This window comes from Daldinia decipiens, assembly GCF_022478715.1.
Source record: "Daldinia decipiens strain CBS 113046 unplaced genomic scaffold F4813scaffold_21, whole genome shotgun sequence".
Classification (NCBI taxonomy): domain Eukaryota; kingdom Fungi; phylum Ascomycota; class Sordariomycetes; order Xylariales; family Hypoxylaceae; genus Daldinia; species Daldinia decipiens.
The window spans coordinates 264494-285048 of record NW_026054564.1 but is presented as its reverse complement, the minus strand read 5'-3'; the positions used below and the strand labels follow the sequence as shown (position 1 = coordinate 285048).

General features: G+C 47.7%; 8 protein-coding genes across 8 annotated transcripts; 5 read left to right on the top strand and 3 right to left on the bottom strand.

The window, feature by feature from the left end:
- The first annotated feature begins 379 nt into the window (after positions 1 to 379).
- On the top strand, positions 380 to 1846 carry F4813DRAFT_121813 (Metallo-dependent phosphatase). Its single transcript, XM_049238606.1, has 3 exons — positions 380 to 998; positions 1065 to 1146; positions 1201 to 1846. Exons 1-3 carry the CDS (start codon positions 472 to 474, stop codon positions 1567 to 1569), a joined length of 978 nt encoding a protein of 325 aa, XP_049098670.1. The 5' UTR covers positions 380 to 471; the 3' UTR covers positions 1570 to 1846.
- On the bottom strand, positions 1847 to 5113 carry F4813DRAFT_121809 (glycoside hydrolase family 16 protein). The gene is made up of 8 exons (XM_049238605.1): positions 4505 to 5113; positions 4226 to 4443; positions 4066 to 4174; positions 3949 to 4018; positions 3618 to 3896; positions 3455 to 3567; positions 3034 to 3393; positions 1847 to 2973 (listed from the first exon to the last, which is right to left on the bottom strand). Exons 1-8 carry the CDS (start codon positions 4603 to 4605, stop codon positions 2124 to 2126), a joined length of 2100 nt encoding a protein of 699 aa, XP_049098669.1. The 5' UTR covers positions 4606 to 5113; the 3' UTR covers positions 1847 to 2123.
- A 1073-nt stretch (positions 5114 to 6186) lies between these two features.
- On the top strand, positions 6187 to 8666 carry F4813DRAFT_362902 (acyltransferase ChoActase/COT/CPT). The gene is made up of 4 exons (XM_049243664.1): positions 6187 to 6329; positions 6399 to 6450; positions 6516 to 8178; positions 8252 to 8666. The coding sequence occupies exons 1-4, from the start codon at positions 6249 to 6251 to the stop codon at positions 8376 to 8378; spliced, it is 1923 nt and encodes a 640-aa protein (XP_049098668.1). The 5' UTR covers positions 6187 to 6248; the 3' UTR covers positions 8379 to 8666.
- On the bottom strand, positions 8667 to 11337 carry F4813DRAFT_362900 (adenylate cyclase associated N terminal-domain-containing protein). Its single transcript, XM_049243663.1, has 4 exons — positions 10787 to 11337; positions 10067 to 10666; positions 9503 to 10013; positions 8667 to 9430 (listed from the first exon to the last, which is right to left on the bottom strand). Exons 1-4 carry the CDS (start codon positions 10828 to 10830, stop codon positions 8987 to 8989), a joined length of 1599 nt encoding a protein of 532 aa, XP_049098667.1. The 5' UTR covers positions 10831 to 11337; the 3' UTR covers positions 8667 to 8986.
- A 203-nt stretch (positions 11338 to 11540) lies between these two features.
- F4813DRAFT_121645 (Ribokinase-like protein) lies at positions 11541 to 13629 on the top strand. The gene is made up of 3 exons (XM_049238604.1): positions 11541 to 11715; positions 11771 to 11908; positions 12255 to 13629. Exons 2-3 carry the CDS (start codon positions 11821 to 11823, stop codon positions 13418 to 13420), a joined length of 1254 nt encoding a protein of 417 aa, XP_049098666.1. The 5' UTR covers positions 11541 to 11715; positions 11771 to 11820; the 3' UTR covers positions 13421 to 13629.
- Positions 13630 to 14143: 514 nt separating this feature from the next.
- F4813DRAFT_390407 (GTPase-activating protein ZNF289) lies at positions 14144 to 15810 on the bottom strand (the record flags this gene model as incomplete). The annotated part of the gene is made up of 4 exons (XM_049247016.1): positions 14144 to 14484; positions 14549 to 15466; positions 15538 to 15673; positions 15739 to 15810. The coding sequence occupies 4 exons, from the start codon at positions 15808 to 15810 to the stop codon at positions 14144 to 14146; spliced, it is 1467 nt and encodes a 488-aa protein (XP_049098665.1).
- Positions 15811 to 16039: 229 nt separating this feature from the next.
- Positions 16040 to 17227, top strand: F4813DRAFT_362891 (mitochondrial import inner membrane translocase subunit TIM21). The gene is made up of 4 exons (XM_049243662.1): positions 16040 to 16570; positions 16626 to 16810; positions 16861 to 16915; positions 16971 to 17227. Exons 1-4 carry the CDS (start codon positions 16319 to 16321, stop codon positions 17160 to 17162), a joined length of 684 nt encoding a protein of 227 aa, XP_049098664.1. The 5' UTR covers positions 16040 to 16318; the 3' UTR covers positions 17163 to 17227.
- F4813DRAFT_397277 (uncharacterized protein) lies at positions 16856 to 18937 on the top strand. Its single transcript, XM_049247929.1, has 4 exons — positions 16856 to 17552; positions 17607 to 17949; positions 18006 to 18475; positions 18549 to 18937. The coding sequence occupies exons 1-4, from the start codon at positions 17293 to 17295 to the stop codon at positions 18787 to 18789; spliced, it is 1314 nt and encodes a 437-aa protein (XP_049098663.1). The 5' UTR covers positions 16856 to 17292; the 3' UTR covers positions 18790 to 18937.
- Positions 18938 to 20555: the final 1618 nt, after the last annotated feature.

Sequence of the window (20555 nt, the reverse complement as noted above, 5' to 3'; positions counted from 1 at the left end):
CCAGGTAGGTACCTAGGTACCTATACTTGGCCCGTGCGTTCCCTGCAAGTGCCCCGCGATAAACTCTGGGCGATGTGCGCTGTAAATTGCTTTAAACAGTCTAAACTTATCGCTTGCAGCAAGCTTTAGCGTGTTTTTACAGGGGTTGCAGGTATCGTTAGCGAACACGTTCCGCTGGGATTGTATACCGAATGGGCCTCTACAGCTAGCCGGGGTCCCTGTTGTTGTTACATTTTGCGGCGGCAGGAACACAACGACATCTCTGTCAGGTCCAACTTTATATTAAACCTCAGAACCGGGATATAGCTATGTTGCTTCTTGTCTGCCTGATAAAAGGCGATGCTACTCTTACACATTTATATCTCCCATCAACTACCTAAAATATTCTTAGTGAGCTTAACGACTACCTATTAGGCCCGCTCTCTAAGTCGTAGGGCAGCAAATAGGGCAGCAAACAGAAATATCATCGCCATGGGACTGCTTGTTCGACTGGGCCTACGCCGTCCCATTATCTGGGAGAGTCCGACGATACTAGATTGGCTACTGGAGGCGCCTCTTCAGGGGCTCATATTCTATATATACCACATAATCTTATGGCTACGCAGTAACGGAACTAGACCACCACGGGGAAAGCATCCCATTAAGATTGTATGCTTATCGGATACCCATGAGTCTATCGTTCAAAACGTTCCTAATGGCGACCTATTAATCCACTGTGGCGACCTGGTGAATGACGGTAAAGCCGCCTCTATTCAAAAACAGATCGACTGGCTGGCCTCTTTACCGCACCCACACAAGATTGTTATCTGTGGTAACCACGATAGTTGGTTCGATATTAGCTCTAGGACGGAGGAAGACAAGCTCCACGGCAATTCTGTTGATATGAAAACGATACATTATCTTGAGCATAGATCTGTCACCCTTGACTTTCAGGATGGACGGAAATTGAATATCTATGGTGCCCCTGACATCCCTCAGTGCGGTGGGCCTGATAATGCGTATGTATAAGCCAACTCCATTTAATGACGTTTGAACATGAATCCTAAACATAGTCGCTGTTACAGATTCCAATACACATCGTACCAGAATCCGTGGGAAGATGTCGTACCCATAGATACAGATATTCTTGTAACGCATACTCCACCAGTAAGTGAGCACCCTTGTGAGTTACAGCAACTGTATCTAAATATATCGCTTTAGAAACACCATCTGGATCTATCTCTTGGTTGTCCTCACCTGCTTCGAGAGATATGGAGGAAGAAGCCCAAAGTGCACATGTTTGGCCATGTCCACTGTGGTCGGGGGTTGCAGCACGTGTTCTGGGATGAGTGTCAAAAGCAGTACGAGAGAGCCATGTCTCGTCCGAAGCCAGGATTATTTTACAACATACTTGACTACCGGGCCTGGCTGGATGTATACAGGGTGCTGTATTACGGCGTCACCAGCATTTTATGGCACTGGCTATTCCTCGGCGGAATCGCAAACCGGAGCATCCTGATCAATGCTGGCATGCAGAATGGGACTTCGGGGAAATTGACTAAAAAGGCCCCTATAACGATCACAATTTGAGATCATAGTAAAGCTGCGCGAAGACCTATCGGCAAGGAATAGCACAGAAGTGGTAATTAAACCCCTATCCTAAGTTGGCAAGCGGGTTTATACCACAAAGGCTTGATGCCGCCATAACCGAGTCTAGGGTAGATCACTAGGTTAGTTATTGGCTTAATAACGGAATACTGTGCCTGTTTAGATATAGGTTGAAAAGTCGAAAGCGACATTTTTGAATACCGAAATAGAGGACGAAGAGGATATCATATTTGATGGTTTAATAAAAGGTGTTCTTTGGATATTTACACGGGCTAGCCGGTAATTGAACATAGCATAAAATCTTTCAACCCGAATCCTACTCCCAGAAATTCGTCATCGTTATCATGCTGCCGGACCGCAGCCTCTAGATGTAAACCGAATCATGCCAGACTTCCCCCGATTCCATGAACTCCACACCATCTACGTTATTCAAAAGAGACCAAGGAAAGGAAAGGAAAGGAAAGGAAACGTAGACAACCGACCGACCCGAATAAATGAAATCAGATAAGGAAAGAGAACATAGAAAGGAGACTTCATCATAAGATAAGCATAATCCCAAATAGACCAACCCACGCCGCCACACCCCAGCCAACTATTTGCGCGGCGCTCAAAGTCTTGCTGCGAGGGGAGGCAGCAGCTACGAGGGGTTTTACGTTACCGCTGCTGGGTCGAGGGCTAGGTGGAGGCGGGGGAGTGACGGTAGCCATCGCCACGGCGGCAGTCGTCCCGTTCGCGAGGCCGGTTCCGTTGCTGACGAGAGGAATGACAGTCTGCACGGCCGTAGCGGTAACGACGACCTTAGATGTGTACACGGCTACCGGCACGGTCAACGTCACGGTGCTCTCGCCGTGCGTACCGCATGCTTGACATGTAGCCTTGTACATCCTCATGGGTATGGCGGCGAGGGCTGCTGCTGGGGGAGGGGCCTTGGTCGTCGAGTAGACTGCCTCGGGTTGGGTCTTGGTGCAGGTGCATGGCGCGTATGTTACCGTCGTGTGGTATTCTACTTCTACCAGTTTTGCCGGGTTCGAGGCACATACGGTTGTGTATGTTATAGTTACGTCAGTTGTTACCGCCGCGTTATGCGCTGGCTTTACTGAGGGGTGATAGTGGCTGCCGCCCATTGCGGGTGCGGCCGGGGGCGCGGGGTCGTCGGATAGGTTTCCGTAGACTGTTAGTAAGATGTTGTCCATAGCGGTACGGTGGTGAAGTTTAGGTGCTGATGCGGGGGAGTTCGTTAGGAGAGAGTGGCTGGGCGATGCTTGTGTCGAAGCTGAGTCCAAGAGCCCGCCGCACATTTCGTGTCCGTTTCCAGGACACGGCGTATTGCATCTCTCATTCTCAACGCCGCTTGCTTCCCCAAGTGTATCGGCGCAGTAGCACGTACTATGATGCGGGTTAGTATATCGGATGACGAGCAGGTTGCTTGATGTGTTAGGTACTTACTCGCCCTGCACACCAGCATACTTGTGTCCAGCACAAGCAGAGACGCATGATTTGGTGTCCATATCTGCCGCCGATTTAACCTGCGAGAATGGCTCGTAGTTCTCGTGGGACTGGAAACACCCCAGAAGAGTGTGGCTGTTAGTGTCCCTTGGATGTATCTCGGCGCCGCCAGTCTCGGTAGGTTTTGCTGTGGATAACGTGATGGTGCGGGTATGAGTTGGAACAACCCCGGTTGGTTCCTCTGTTACGCTAGCTGTTGATGAAATACTTAAGGATGTGGTGTTGGTGGAAAGGGGCGGTATCGTCATGTCTGACAACGGTCCCATTTGATATACATCGATGAAATTGATATCCCAGTAACTTTCGTTAAAATTAGCCCCCGAACGATACCTTTAAAAAAAAGATTTATACGATCACTTACGCGCTTTGAAAATTCTCTGGATTCCCAGCAACGAATTCCTCACACGTAGGGGCGAGACGGTTGCACTGGTCGGTTTTACCCCAGATTTTGCCTGCATAATCGCCACAGAAGTTCTGTAACCTCGTATAAGTACATTGTAGCCCTATCAAAGACATGAACTTACTATATTTAATACTAGACTCATGTTGAAGAAGTATTTATCAGGACTGCAAGAAGGGCTGCCGAAAACGGCGTGGGGTGGTCCCCAGGTAGAAGGGTCAGGTCCTAAGACGTGAGCGTACAAGATATCATCGGGGATCGTAGAGCGTGGGAAATGCCATAATTTCAGGTCTTCAGAATCCCACTCCAGAGCGTACACACCACCGCCTTCAGCGTTAAAGGAATCGCCATATGAAGTAGTATCGGATGGCGGGGATACAGTATTGCAGCCCATGTTATCAAGCTAAGCTCCACGTATTAGCCACGTCCTAAAATAATCATCACGCTTGACTTACGGTTGGCGAGCAGTTTGCTCGACCTTGCTTCCCAGTGAAACCAGCACTGGGAGATTTGCATCCTGTAGTTCTGCTCTACTCAGCAGGGATTCGTTGCTTATAGACAAATCAACTTACGTATGAGCAGAGTATAAGTTTCGTTGGGCAGTATTGGCGCCATCTATGATGTCTAGTTCACCTCCCAAAGGCCATTCTGCTCCGTTATCTTGGTTATTGAAAGCCCAAACTAACGAACATGTCAGATCAAACTACAATAGTTGGGATGATCAGAACGAACAGGAAGGCCAAGTGCCGCATGTCGACGCTGGCATATGATAGATATCCGCAATAAAAAGACCGTGAGTAAACGCATCATCACTCGTTAGACGTACGCTGGGTCGCCCCTTATCGCTAGTAGAATATGTATTGTTTGAATCAACGCCGAGTCTCACGCTATTATAATCGGTCTCAACGGAAACTAGGTTCTTAGCTAAAGCGTCCTCTTTACTTTGGTAACTATTATAAGACAGTCAGATATATAATAGTTATTTAATAATAGCTGAACACTGATACATACTCAACAAAGCCATGGCTGGGATCGTTCCCGGTAAAGAAACTGAAGCTATCAAGCAACCCCTGGCCGGCATAATGTGTAGAGAGTGAATATCCCGTTGCCATTGCGGCGACTAATCCAAATGCTAATCCAAATGAATGTCCAAAATATCGAATAAAGTAAAGGAGCGACTTAAAGACTCGGAAAAGAGCGAAGTAAGAAGAGAAGTTGATGGTAAAAGAGTGACTAAGCTTGTTTGCAGAGAAAAGAATGAATTGTAAGAAACGACCTGGCCTGAGATTGGGAGACCAAACCGAAGGACTTTAAGCCCGTATTTGAAGTAAATTGTTGATATAGCCATGGTCGCGGTTTTGGTGGAATGCCTATACAAAGACGCGGCAGTGGGAGCGAGAATGCTAATAAGACCTGGAGTTGCAGCGGAAGCTCTAGCTAACGCGGGTGAGACATAGATGCTCTAGCAACGCGGAGAAAGGTCTTAGGTTTAGCTTGGATACTAAACTTGTTCCTGAAGATATCTCGTCATCTTCATTACTAAGTCTTTAATATATTACATAGTTAGAGCTTAAATGATTAGGTTAGTAGTCTCTTGAAGATTGCAATATTGACATCGATACATGGAAAAATAGAGGATTGATTAAAACCGGCTCTGAAGTAGAATGTTTTTGAAGACTACCTAACCTATTGAACTAACTCACTAACTACCGTTTACATAGGTATGTAATGTACCTAGGCAGGTAAACAAACCTCCCGCACGTCAAGCCCGGATCTCCATTCCTTATATTGCCCAACAGAATATATGTGGATAATAAAGCGGTTAGAATACCGTAATGTTATTGAATAGCCTTTTCATCTAATCATAACTTGTCCATTTTTGATTCTTAGATTTTTTGCTGTTGGTTTCCAAGGGAGGGGATCTATTTCTCTTGGCACTCAACACTGTGATAGATCCAAGTTAACATAACAAACGAGTATTGGCTAGCAAACGCGCAACTGCTATCATCTAGGTTAGGTCACATTGTTCTAGAATATTTCCAAATCATATGAAGCAGTAAGTAAGCGTTACGCAGCAGCGATGATGTAATGAGATGTGGGATTGGATCCAACGCGAAATACGCTTTGCATGTGAAAATGGAAATGGAGAGGATGTGGCTCGGTCATTTGACAATTGACCTTGTGTTGACCTTGTGAGGCTAAGCCACATAACCACAAGATAAATTCCCGCAAGTCGCGGTTAAAGCATTAAAAAAAAAGTCTGGGGTTTGGGGAATTAGAGATCCATTTACCTCGGCATCGGGGATCTGGCAGCCGAAGCAACCCACTTGCACAGCCAATTTCCAGATGCGGCTGTAGCTTGCGTCCTTCCGGACATACTGCCGACGCCATTTTGTTAAGGTTCGCGGTTGAAGAAGCTACGGTCTATCGGCTAACCGCTGGTACCTAGTACAAAGTTTAGAGTGCCCTTAACCCGTCAGCCCGCCTTTAATTCACTTAATTGCCTTAATTACCTTAATTACCTACCTATACAACACTCCATTGACAGAGCCCCGTTCAAGGAAAATAGCCTAGGTTCCACACTTACAAGGACACCATACCCATACCTATACCGCATCATACCGCGGTTCCTTTGATTTTTGATTACACAGTACCCACGAGATAGCTTACGAGCTTGTTGGTCATTGCTTTCCTTTTTCCTTTTTCCTTTTTCCTTTCGCATTCTACTCTGTATTAAGAGACAACATCTTTGGTAATGTTGAGTTCGTTGGCAAAGAGTCGGGCACAGGCTACCGCTCTGAGAATACCCATAATAAGACAATCTATTACACCCAAGGTGCGCACTCCGAATACCCATCTTGAATATCGAGTAATGGCGCAAAGCTAACGTTTATCGACTATAAAGAGTATATTGATGGCGCCGGCAGCGAGACGGAGCAACAGCTCCCTTCCCGCAGGTTAGTTATACGAGCGCAAGAGAGAGGCAACCGGACTGTTCATAATCGCTAATAAAACAATATAGGGTATGTAGAGGACAAGTCAAAAGGCGCAATGCTTCGATTCCAAGAATCGCTTCCTCGATTACCAGTCCCGACCCTCGAGGAGACCGCAGCCCGCTACGTGAAGAGCTTACATCCTTTGTTAAGCCCCGCCGAATATGCCGCAAGTAAGAAGGCTGTCGACGAATTCATAAAACCTGGGGGTGTAGGACAGAAGCTACAGGAGAAACTGATCGCGCGACGTGAAAACCCCAATATCAAGAACTGGATATACGAGTGGTGGAACGATGTAGCGTACCTCAGTTATCGAGACCCTGTTGTTCCCTATGTCAGCTACTTCTACTCTCACCGAGATGACCGACGGCGGAGAAACCCCGCAAAGCGCGCCGCCGCCCTGACCACCGCCGCGCTCGAATTCAAGAAGCAAGTCGACTCTGGCTCGCTTGAGCCTGAATACATGAAGAAGCTGCCGATTTGTATGGACAGCTACAAGTGGATGTTCAACACCAGCCGTGTACCAGCTAGACCCGCCGATCACCCCGTCAAATACGACCCCAAGGACCACAAGCACATTATCGTCATCCGAAAGAACCAGTTCTTTAAGGTTGCTCACGAAGTAGACGGAAATCAGCTCAACACCTCTGAGCTCGAATCGCAGTTTGCCCGCATCTATGACCTTGCAAAGGGCGCCCCCGCAGTGGGTGCCCTCACTTCCGAGAACAGGGATGTTTGGACGGACGCGCGCAAGGTGTTGCTAGACGCTTCGCCTAAGAACAAGGAGGCCATCGAAGCCATTGAGTCGGCCTCTTTCGTTGTTTGCTTAGACGATGCCTCTCCAGTTACTCTCGAGGAGCGCGCACACCAGTACTGGCACGGTGACGGCCAGAATCGATGGTATGACAAGCCCCTGCAGTTCATCGTGAACGACAACGGTACATCCGGTTTCCTGGGCGAGCACAGCATGATGGACGGTACACCTACACACCGTCTAAATGACTATGTTAACGACGTCATCTTTGGTAACAAGCTCGACTTCAGCAACCCGTCAGTGCGATCTAACCTGCCCGAGCCAACTCCGGTCAGCTTCGAAGTCACTAAGGATGTGCAAGCGGAGATTGGCCGCGCAATCCGAGACTTCAACGAGGTTATCGGGAAGCACGAGCTCGCGGTCCAGGCCTACCAGGCCTACGGCAAGGGTTTGATCAAGAAATTCAAGTGCTCGCCCGACGCATACGTGCAGATGGTGATCCAGCTGGCGTACCACAAGATGTACGGCAAGAACCGGCCAACGTACGAGTCTGCCGCGACCCGACGTTTCCAGCAGGGGCGCACAGAGACATGTCGCACGGTCTCAGACGAGAGCGTCGCTTTCTGCAACGCTATGGCCGACCCGGAGGTTTCTGAGAAGGACCGCGCCGACCTGTTCCGCAAGGCCGTCGCTGCGCATATTGAGTACATCGGCGCTGCGTCCGACGGCAAGGGCGTCGATCGCCACCTTTTCGGTCTTAAGAGGCTGCTTGAGCCTGGCGAGGATCTCCCTGCTATTTACAAGGACCCGGCTTACGGCTACAGCAGCTCCTGGTTCTTGTCTACCAGCCAACTCAGTTCCGAGTTCTTCAATGGATACGGCTGGAGCCAGGTCATTGATGCTGGGTTCGGAATTGCGTATATGATCAATGAGAACAGGTGAGTTTTCTTCTTCTTCTTCTTCTGGTTGCCTATATATTCAACAGACAAAATGCTAATGTACTCTTGATAGCCTCAACTTCAACATCGTGTCTAAGGGCCTTGGTAGCGATAAGATGAGCTACTATATCAACGAGGCCGCTAACGACCTCCGCGACTTGCTTTTCCCTACCATCGAGCCGCCCAAGGCTAAGCTGTAAGGAATAGGTCCTTTTCTGCATGCGCTTTTATGTATGTTGTTAGCGAGAGGAATAGAAGGTATATGTATCTTTACACCCTTATATTGGGTATATACCGTCGCATGGCATGTTAGCGCATTGAGCGCTTCTCCCCAACATTTTTGGTTTCGCTAGGTTTCTAGAGCATCGGACCGGTGTTAGTGGATATATTCTATATGTACCTAGAAGCTACCTGGCCAGCTATAGTGGCTACATACAGCCATATGGAATAAATCAAGAATTTAAGAAGACCAGTCATAATCACATGACCTATTTTGATTTCGTTTAAAGATGTGATGTGAGGATATTTCTAGTTGTGAATGCTTTAAATACGACATGCTATCTAGGCGATACAATAGACACCGTAGGCACCCAGAGGTCGCGAGTACGCCCGGGTATATCCTGGCTTTACACTACTTTCTTCAACCGCGCTCTCAACCCCCGGGTAGAACGTGCTTTCGAACGTATCTGGCCTTACATATAAACGAGCTGCACAGTTCAATCCAACGTCCACAGTCGCCCACAGTCGCCCACGACCTAAGTGTGTATGTATATAGGTATATACACATAATACAAACCGCTATAACCCTTTAGCCAGCGTGGTCGACGATCTCATTAACCATGTCGCCCTTCGCCTCGTCGTAATACGAGCAGATCTGGCCAGGGAGGGGAATCTCCTTGTAATCGTCATCAGGGCCGGCGACGATGTTGATGTTGATGCCGGAGGACTTGGAGGAGAAGACGCGGGTGGAAGAACTCTCCTTGCTGAGGTAAATCTGAGCGCCGTCGAGCTGGTCGAGCAGGACAGTGGGTAGGGTGCCGAGGACCTGGAGCGCGAAGTTGGAGGATTTGACTACGTCGACGGTGGATACGAGAGAGTCAATCACGATGCTAAGTCGCTGTGTGTTCTCGACTGTAACCGCGTTTGCTTTTCCCTTTATGATGATGGTCGTCTGGTTACATCGGCTGATTAGGATCGAGTGCGACATTTCGGCCTCGATCTCGATCGGCTCAGGGTGCTTATCAAAGTTTTCCTGGTGGCTGTTAGTTTCTGTAATACTTAGGAGCCAACGAGCCTAGGAAAAGGGGTAAATGGAGACGCATACGATTAACCATTTGTTGCCATCAAGCTCCTTCTTGGGAGGCTTCTTGAGGCGCATGCTCTCGGGCTTCGGCTTCTTCCCGGGCGCGGGACTCTTGCCCCTGGCAGAGGAATCCGAGACGGTCGAGCTTGCTCTTAGCGCCGGGTTCTTATGTGTCATTTCTGACCTGTCAACCTTCCTTAGGCCTTTGGTCACGCTCTCACCCTTATTTAATTCACTAAACACTGCGCCCATCCCTTCTGGCTTGGAGGTCGCGGCTTGATCCTTGATCTGAAGAACAGGCGGCGGACCCGGGGGTGGCGGCGGCGGGGCACCACCTGCGACTGGGGGAGGAGGGGGGGGCGGAGCTACGACGCCAACAACCGGAGCGGACTCTAGTGACTTCGCGATCTCGGATGCGGGCTGTCCGGACGGGTTCCAGGGGATACCGTTGGGGAAGTATTGCTTGACGTAGTCGGCAAGATCACGGAATACTTGATAGAAGGACTGGATCCATTCAACCTGGTCGGCATCCCTAAAACTTGGGTTAGCACTAGCTTTAATGCTTAGATGTAGCCACTCTCTTACTTCTCCTTATGTTCCTTTATCACTCGGTTTCCAAAGAATTGCGCCGATCCCAAAGACTCTTCAACATGCTTGAACGGCCTGTTTTCGACTGTAACCCAAGCTAGTACCATGATGCCCTCTGAGACAGCGCTTAGCTGGGAGAAAACGGCAGAGCCGCGGTTGGACTCTTTAATGCTGCCGACAGCCATGAGCGCCTCGTTGATTGGCTTGAGTAGTTCTTGGTAGACAACCATCTCCGATCCCGTTATGTCAGGCTTCTTAGCCTTAGTAGATATCAGCAGGAACCGGCGCTGCTGCTTGAACCCCTCCAACACCTTAGAAGCCTGTTCGGCAACCAAGCCGCCTAATTTGTTGCTGGCCTTAACATATTTATCAACCGACCGATCGATGAAAGCATCGAATTCTTCAATAGACTCGGGTAAAGGTTCTTGAGGCACTTGCACGGGTGCAGAAGAGGCCGGCGCGGAGATAGCCTGCTGTGGCGTAGGGCTCGATGTGTTAGACGGAGTTGCGACGGTAGCCGTGAGGGCGGGGACAGCTTGAGGTAGCTCTATTGTCGACGAAGCAATATCCTCTAGACGAGTAGTAGCAGCTTCTAGTCTAAGTTTAGAAGTTAGAATATCAGTTGACCTCAGCTGCGGACGGGATAGGTATAAGAGCCAATAAGATGCCGAGGATGCATAACGCTTCTCATAATGAGGTAGCGTAGAAAAAGCCTACCTCTTGATTAGAGTAACTAAATTATGTATATGGTTCTGCGCCATATTGGCAGTTGCGCCTAGGTGATAACGATAGTTGCAGCTTAAGAATTTCCAAAGTTAGGACTCAACGATGTTACGACGTTTCGACGTTTCGACGTTTCGAAGCTTCGATCAGGGGGGGAAGAGGGAGACAACGTTGAACTCGCGACACAAAGAAGCGATTTAATTTGATACAGAAACGAATAACGCTTAAGTCGGACTAGCGACTATGAGCAGAGATTTATGTGCTTGTAAAATGCTGATGCCTAGGTACGTAGATGAAAGGCAGGAGAAATAATCGAGATGACGACGAGGCTAACGATAGAGTAGGAATTTCGAAATTCAGACAACCGCCAAGAAGCTGCTCAGGTGGGTTGAAGCTTTACCAACAGGGATACGTACCCTTTTTTCACCTTCCCTTAGGTACCTACCTAGGTACATACAATACCAAACGCGATTGGTTTCTTATCCTAAATAGTATAGGTGGGTCTATGCTACTGCAATCTTGATTGGTTATAGATGTATTTACCTGCAGGCATTAGTCCTAAACACAAAAACGTGTACCGAAGTACTTGGAGCATATGGACACTGCTTAGGTGTACCTAACCTAGGTACCTAACCTACCTTAACCTACATAATCTATTAGCAGGTACCTTACCTACCTCACATTGCAACTTGAATGTTGTAACTTACATCCCACCTAAAAAGCCAACAACTTTCATATTAAAAACAACCGTCAAAAAGTGAGGCTGCATGCAGAAGCTCAGCCTGGTCGATTATTTTCTGCCTATCAAATATTCCCTTGGACGTTGAGGCGCGAACCTTCTAACTGTTGCTCACTGCCACATTTAAGAGGGCGGTCTAGGGTTGAGGTTCATGGGTTCATGCACTCCAAAATCTACACCGACCGTATGATATCGTATCGTACATGACATGACATGACATCTAACAGTCATCCGAGAAGAATTAGAATATCAACTTAAGACTCGAGAAAGAGAGACAGAACGATAAGCTATGGATGATCAAAATGTGCTCAAAACTGAGGATGGCGAGACGCCTTCTCAAGAGATAGACTTCGTCACTTTAGGAATGTTTATTATAGGTATAGTACACCCCCCCTCCTTAGTTCGTCCCTCGAGATCAGGTACCCGTTTCTCATTGGATCCGCTCGTCATCACCCATCACCCATCACCCATCGACCCGTGATCGTGAATACCAAAGCTTTGGTGGCACCTGAGGGTCGGATCGGTTGACTGCATTTGGTCCAAGTGGGATCGATTAACGGAGAGCTATGATACTAGGTTAGGTTACTAAACTTACAACTTGGCACATGTTACTATTCGGATTCTCGAGAATATGCCATATTGATATTTGATCAGTATCGCTACCTATACTTTAAAACTAATATCCTCTAACTAACTAACTAACTAACGTAATTAAACCTCAAGATGAAATTGAATACCAGCCGCCGCAACCCCCGGTGAGAGATATCCTCGGCGGCGCCGGCACCTACTCCGCCCTAGGGGCCCGGTTGTTCTCACCGCCACCGCTCTCAAACTCCGTAGGTTGGATCATCGACAAAGGTTCCGACTTCCCGGAAGCGCTAGAAGATCTCATATCCACCTGGGAGACCTCCGTGCTGATTAGACCTACGCCAGAGCGTCTTACTACCCGCGGATGGAATGGCTATGACGAGCACCAGAACCGTGCTTTTCGCTATATGACCCCCAAAAAGCGTCTGACCGCCGAGGATCTAACCCCAACTCTACTCGCATCCCGCTCCTTTCACCTCATCTGCTCGCCGACCCGGTGCCGTGAGCTGGTGTCCGAGATCCGCGCTAGGCGGAGTGGTCTGACCAGCGCAGACGGTGGCCCATTACCTAGGCCCATCTTCATCTGGGAGCCCGTACCGGATCTGTGTACGCCGGATGAGCTGCTGAACTGTACTAATACTCTCCCTCTTATCGACATTATTAGCCCAAACCATTCCGAGCTGGCCGGCTTCATGGGCGACTCAGGGTTAGACCCGGACACGGGTGAGATCAGCACGAAAGCCATCGAGCGGGCCTGTGAGCAGCTATTAGGTTCTATGCCGCTGCAGTCCTTCGCCATCGTGGTCCGCGCCGGCGAGAAGGGCTGTTACCTAGCGCGGAATGGTGGGCGAAAGCGCAAAGTACCCGGCAAGCAGCCGAAACGCAAGAAGCCATCCGCCTTATTACATGGTGGCTTACAGCCGGACACGGATATGGAGGCGCTCTTCGCGGGGCTCCTGCAGGACCCTGAGGGCATGGTCTCCCGCGAGGAGATTGAAGTCGACCCAGGTGTCGAGCGTTGGCTCCCCGCGTACCACGCTGGCTCGCCCGACCGTGTCGTTGACCCCACCGGCGGTGGCAATACTTTCCTCGGCGCCCTAGCCGTCGCCTTGGCAAGGGGGAAGAGCCTCGAAGAGGCAGCCGCATGGGGCAGCGTCGCGGCTAGCTTTGCCATCGAGCAAGTTGGCACACCAACGCTAGGCAAGATCCAAGACGGGAAAGAAGGCGGCGAAACGTGGAACGGAGTCCGTGTCGACGACAGGTTCGAAGAATTTAAAGACAGGCTGGCTTTTACTAGTTGATTAGCGTGACGAAATACCGAGAAAAAAACCCGAAGGGGAGGAAAAGAAAGAGTATGGATGTATAGATGGGTGGGTAGGCTAGATGAATTCAAGGATATGATATTTATCTTGCGGAGACGCGAGGGTAATAAAAAACGAGAGCGGGTGCGGCTTGGTATAGATCATCATGTCAATCAATTAATCACGTTGGGGATCTGGTAATGGGGATAATGTTTTTTTTTTCTGGTTACGACTTTTTACCTGTCTAGAGTGGCGACGAATTCTTATACTACCAGGTTGATTAGACTAGAAATGAGTATACAAGATTCTAACCTAAGCATTTGAACCTTTAGCATAGTCGTGTTAGAAGTCGATAGCCGAGTTATCAGACAACCAGACAAAACATTTATTAGGTCGCTTATTTATAAATTTTGACTCTTAAGAATCTAGGTTAGGTAGATAATCAAGTTTCATTACTATGCGTACCGTGCCAATTGCTCTATAACGTCCAAGTCGTGGGCTGGCAAAGCCGTTTGTATTCATAACAGCCCTTTTACCATCCGATCGACCATCTCCCACAGGTCTCAGCGTCAGCTTGATAGCGACACCACCATGCCTCCTAAGACCCGCCAACCCCGTCGATAGTGTAGAGGTCGAGCCCAGCTTTTTCTTTCCCCGCTTGTGATATGTGAAGTTCCCACTACTTTTTCTAACTACTGGCATTTACTTACCTAGGTAGATCGCTTAACTGTTCAAGTAGTTACGGATAGCACCCTGGAGTCTGGTAGCGCCTTCGCCTAGCGCGCTTGTAAGGTTATCTAGATCGTCGCCAGCGGTGATACCAAATTTGCGGACGAAATCCTTGGCGGCCGTTTCGAGGTCGCCGTAGTCATCCGCGGGATCTTCATCCTCGGGTCGACCAAAGTACGCGTTGGAGGAAATAGCCGTAGCACCTTCGAAGCCTTGCAGACGCGTTTTTGCCTCGGCCTGGGCGTTGGGATCGAAAGAACCCTTCCCGAAGAATTCGTCTGAGGAAATTCCCTTTTGGTTACCAAATTTGTTACGGGCGTAGCGCTCGTCGTCATCTGATATACGATTTAGTACATATTGTTAAATAGTGGGCACAATTGTGAAAATAATAGAACATACCTTCGGTGGTTGCTTTAACCGGTCCAACTGAGCCGAATCCGCCGGCATTTTTCTTGGGTGCGGCGCTGGCGGCGGCTTTGCCACCTCCAACCTGTCCAAAGCCTAATCTTCCTAGGCCCATGCCTAACCTCTCAACCTCGGCTGCTGACTTCTCGCGAGAGTGACCAGACCCGTATCCACGAGGAGTCACTGGTGTGGGCGAGATGACATTAGAAGCTTCGGTCTTAGATGTAGCGGTCTGCTTCGACTCTGCCTCTTCGGCTTCCGGATCGTAGCCCAATTTCGCAATGCGCTCGGCCTCCTCCTTAGCCTTCTTCTCGGCCTCGTCGAAGTCGATGATATCTCCTGTAACCTTCTTTGCTCCAAGCTTGGTAGTGGTCTTCTTTGCGCCCAGCACGTTAGCTTTGCGAGGCGCTGAGGGGTTTGTTTTGCGAAGCGCAGCAGAGGTAGTGACTCGACTGGCAGCAGGTTTGGCTTCGGATGCGGAGTCAGACTTGGATAGAGGGGACGAAGACCTGGAAATCTCCTTGCCGTTGGCACCAGCGTTGAGAAATGGGGAAGCAGTACGGCCGACAACGGGCGGCGTATTAGTTCGCGAGATAGGTGGCGTAGGCCTCTTGATGGACGGCTTGTCCCATGACGAAAAGAAGTCGTCATTTGGTTCACTAGAAGGAGTTGCACTCCCCTCGGTGCCTTCTCCAGCTACGTCAATGACGACGACCTCTTCCGGGTACTCGAGCGCGTCTCGCGCGGCTCGCTTCTTAAGCTCATCTTTGTACTTGGTCGCGACACTAGACTGGTACTTGGTCTTTGGGTCTTTGCTAGCGAGTACGGCGCTACCGCCATTTGCGCGGAAGTACTTGGTGGCGGACTCGTTACCGCCAACTTTCATAATACGTAACTGATCCCATTGCCACTCTGTATAGGTTATTAGCGCTGTGTAATCATAGGAAGCGGGGCTCGAGGCTAAACTGGTGAAAGCGACGTACGATCAAGGTTGGTGGAGCGAACAAAGGAGATATGGACACCGAGATTTCGGTGGTTCGAGGAACAGTCGAGACATAAGTAAATGCCAAAGGGGACCGAGGTCCAAGTAGGGTTATTCTGACCGCAATCAAAGCATATCTTTGGGTGCGCGTTAGTAATTGAAAACACGTATTCATCGCGACGATAAGTGGATTATCACGCACCCTATTTGCTGACTTGGTCTTCAACTTCTCGAAGATCTTCTGCGATTGCTGCTTAGTTGCAAGCGCACTCATCTTGCTGATTAAGCCCCGTTCGGGCAGGATGCACAGTATAGGATATAGAGGTGTTGGGGGGCGTAGGGGAAAGATGTCGGTGTTCGATGTTATTTGAAAGTCGAGAAGCCGACGTTGAACGTTGAACGTTGAAATCAGGAGTTCGGCCAGATTTCGCCAAATACCAACTTCAAAAGAATGGGCCAATGGGCCAATGGACCAATGGACCCACATGCTATTAAACAAAATGGAGCTAGTCTAGAATTAGGCTAGTCTAGAATTAGAATACATAGCCCTGAATTTCCTCTGTTCAACGGTAGTAGGGTGGGTCCGGAGGTACCGGTATACCTAGCCTTCCCTGTCTTCCCTGCCTTCCCCACATTACATCGCATTTGCAGAAGCTTCAACTAACTTCCATCTTGAAGCTCCATTCATTCATTGCTTTTCTTCCTCTGTCGCAAAGCTTTAAACCATTACAAGAAGCAGCCCCTTCGACAGCACAAGCACTGATGGACTTAATATCGCCGTAATGAAACTCCCACTCCGTTCATTCGGTTCTCCCGTTATTATCCCACGATTACAACCCTCTATTGCCTGTCGCACCTACGCTACTCACCATAGCCAAGGAACCAGTTCATCTGCTTCGAAGAGGAGGGCTGTGACGCCATTCAACGACAATGGGTTCGTGCCTTGGAGCGAGCTCTCCGTTGGTGAGAAGGCGTCGCGTGCCACGCAGCAAACCTTCAACTTCGGCCTTGTCGTAGTTGGTTTGGTTTTGACGGTATAGCTCCCGTCTATCGCATCACTTATCAATATGCTAAAGCATTATTCATTAGGGAGGTGTTGGCTATTTCCTCTATACAGACGTATTTTCCCCTAATAGTAAAACTGCCTACTTCAGCCGAGCTGTCGACCGAATCAAGAAAGATCCACAGTGTGTACGGCTGCTTGGCGAAAGTAACAAGATCGTAGCACACGGCGAAGAGATTATGAATAAATGGCGCCGTGCCCGTCCAATCGCGTATGACGCTTCCTAAGTAGACTTGTCTGTTGCCTTGCTAATGATAATAGGTCGACGTTTGATACGGATGCACAAGGTAACCAGCATCTAATCATGCACTTTTATGTAAGTCTACTTCGTTTCGTCAGCTATGAGCTTTAACGAGTCTGACGTCGCATAGGTCGAAGGACCGCTAAATAATGGTGTGGTAAATATGCATCTGATAAAATATGCCAATCACGACGACTTTGAATATAAGTACCTCTGTATTGACATCAAGGGTCATTCGAGGATTTACCTAGAGAATGCCGATTCTAAGCCCGCGGGTGGAGGAACAAGGAATTTCAAACTGTTCGGAGTGAACTGGAAATAATATTGTATATATTACCCCTTGCTAGCCTAATACATTGCGGTTCACCAGTTAGATAATCCTTTCTCACTTTGCTGGAGAACGTACCCCGCATCGAAACCTGCAGGCTCATCTTCAACGACGCCGAACCACCATGGCATCCCTCGAGAACCTGGCTCCAGAACATTTACAATCTTTCCGGCAAGCATTAGAGAACCTGCTCGCAACTGATGTCGCTGAGTTTACATATGCACTAATCATCGATGGCCTTCCTACCCAAAAAGTCTACTCCGAGGCACATAGATGGAATTTAGAAGGGCTTCCAATACTAAGCCAACCACAGCTTTCCGAAGGTACTATAGAGAGGATAAGAAGATTCCGTGCTGACTTTGAGATACTATCCTTACAATTCCCGTCAAAGGCAAGTAGCTGTCTTTGTTTCGAAGCACTGTAGCTAAACAACAGCAGACCATACAAGCATATCAGAACACTACATCAGGCTCGATTGCTTTCAAGTTGCGATTATTGGAACTTCTGGCAATTGCTAGTCATCAAATCGCAGTGTTTCTCTACAATCTTGATGAGGGCTCTCACAAACACTCAGAGTACTCTCTCAGCCATGATACAGGATATCCCGGCCGATATGTCCTGGGAATTGAAGAAAGTGCCACCCCTCACGCCATTCTTTAACCACTGCTATCGGGACTACGATCAGTACCCAAACTCCGTGTCGGATGTTGTCGGATATTGGGCAGAAACACGCATTTTTGGTGGCGTGGTATTATTTGACCGCGGCGAGACCGATGAGGAGGTGAGTAAGCCAAGTCTTTCTCTCAGAGGCATTCTCTGACCTGCAATGTGCTCTAGTGCGATGGGATGTATTTGCACAGTGATAGGAGAAACAGTCCTTACACTATATTCCCTCCTACAGAAACCCAGTTCGAGAATTTGGTAGACTTTTTACTCTCCCCAACTGCAGACCCCTCCCGCTGTCCTTTGCCAATTACCTGTACAGCGGACAACAAGTGGCGTTGGGAGCCCTACGAGGCTATGGCGTATTATCATATCTTCCGGGACCGCTACGAGCGAAAATTACCCGAAGATTATAGATATTCCGATGTTCAGTCTGCCAGAAACTGGCCAGAGGTCAACGATCGGTACATCGATTTTCAGCAACAAATGGCGAAAAGAGAAGAACTTCCGGTCGACGAAGACGCATGGAAAGCAGCAAAAGACAACCTACGTAAAATCACACCATCCTCGCCGGCTTGGTACTGGGAAAAGCCGGAAAGAATGGAAAAGAAGATGCTTGGAAAGCCCCCGTACTTTTTCGATCCGTAGTTTAGAGATACGGGCCTTTTAGACCATCTTAAGGAATCCTGAGAACGCACCGATATATATCCACCATAGATTTTCGGAAATAAGAAAGATTAAGGAAAACCTTGATATCCTTCTCGTCAATAACATACTTCTCTCCAGGCAAAATATCGATGCCATTATCGCTCAGCTGTACCCCTTCTGCTTCCTTAAACACGAAACCCTTGACAGGTTTCTTTGCGGAGACTACTACCGGATCTTTCAAAGCGGCAGTAGCACCGGCCCACTCATGAAGAAGGAGATGGGCGAGGGCAAGATTCGGGCAGCATTTTAATCTGTAATATATCTTGCATATGGCACTCAAAGTTCTAGTACCTTAGCTACCTATGCTAACCATAATTACTCACAAATTCGTAAAAGTAGCGGTATGATGTGTAAATGACTACGGTTTTATTAGGCACGATGCTTCTACCAATATCAACCAGGTAATTACTTGGCAACAATTAAACATTGATCTGATTGTACTTATTATTGGCAACTTGATAAGATCAAATGTATACCAGAACATGTTTAATCCTCATAATGTCCAAGGACTTTCACGAAATATTCTTAAATCTTTTAAAACAGGGGTTGTCCTGAGTGCCTTAGTTGTCTACCTCCTAAGCATCTAATACATACCTACATAGGTGGGTCAGCAGTAAGTGTCTATTACTCAATAGTACGTCCCTATTCTATTCTACCATCATAGCACTTCATTTTCTATTAGAAACAATATTTATATTCATGTCCCAAGGAACTCACTAGCCTAAATTTCAAAATAGGGGGCTTACCTTAAGCAATCTTCCATTATTTACTCAACCGGGAATAGTCAAAGTTCATAAAATGACTACACGATTGTCATGGTTTGTAAGTGGTATTGAACAGCCGTAGCAAGCTTGTGGCAGATAGCCTTGAGGCTCGCCAAGAAGGGGGCTACAGCGCAAGCGCAGTGTCAAGGTCACTGTATCGGCAAGAGAAACGTATCGGTGTAGTAATAGTAATAATTAATTAGGTAACTAGGAGAGTAACTTTTAGCTGCATGTTAAATTGGTATATAATAAAAGCTTAAGGCTATACTTTCATGGAGCAAAGAAAAGTTTTCTCTTCGGACAACTAACTGCAATAGCTACCTAGGTACCTAAGCAGTATCTGATTTAGTTTAAAGGGCTTATTGAGCATCTATACTAGTGAATCATGACTATGAGGTAAATTCAAAGAACTACTAAGTAAGATATACACTCAACTAGCAGTCTTTGGGATTGATAACGGATTATTTTTCGTATCTCTATTTCTATCTTCTAAGGGGGCCATCGTTATTTGTTATGATTCACGATGGGGTATTGTTAACTTTAATTTCGGCAATGGATAAGTTGGCTTTTGCTAGATTATTATAGATACCTTTAACAAAAAAGGTTCCTTGCTCTAAACACTTATAAACTCTTATGCCTCCCCTAACTAGTCAAAATAACGAGTTACTAGTTTGATGATAAGACAATACCTAACGTACTTTAAATCGAGAGAGATAGTTCAATCTTATAGACACCTAATTTAACAGAGCCCATCAATCCCCATCTCTCTTTCTAAGCTATGAAGTCTTCTACGTGGACTACTACTTACTTGGTTGGATTACGTAATCTACGCCCTTGCCCCTTAACAGCTGAGAAATTTGGATGCCACTGAACATATTTCCCATATCAACTTATATTAAGTTAGGTGTGTATCTATACATTCATGTCGATCTGCCTTTTAGCCAAGACTTCAGGAGTTCTCTTATCTGGCTCAGAAAACGCAGGCTACTGTGAATCCATGTCTGTGCTATTATACTAAGAGGGCGTGCTATTAACAATCTTCTATGAGATTTGGGCCAGCTATGAGATAGTAAAACATGAGTAACAGCTAAGAGATATGAACATATCGAGAATCTTTCTGCTATGTCATTTCTGACTCTCATCGGTGGTTATACCTACCTTAGGTACCTAGGTAGATATCTAGGTATGTATGGACATGTGTAGTCTTACCCAACGTGACGTTATTTCATGTAAAGCAGTCAAACTATCCAAG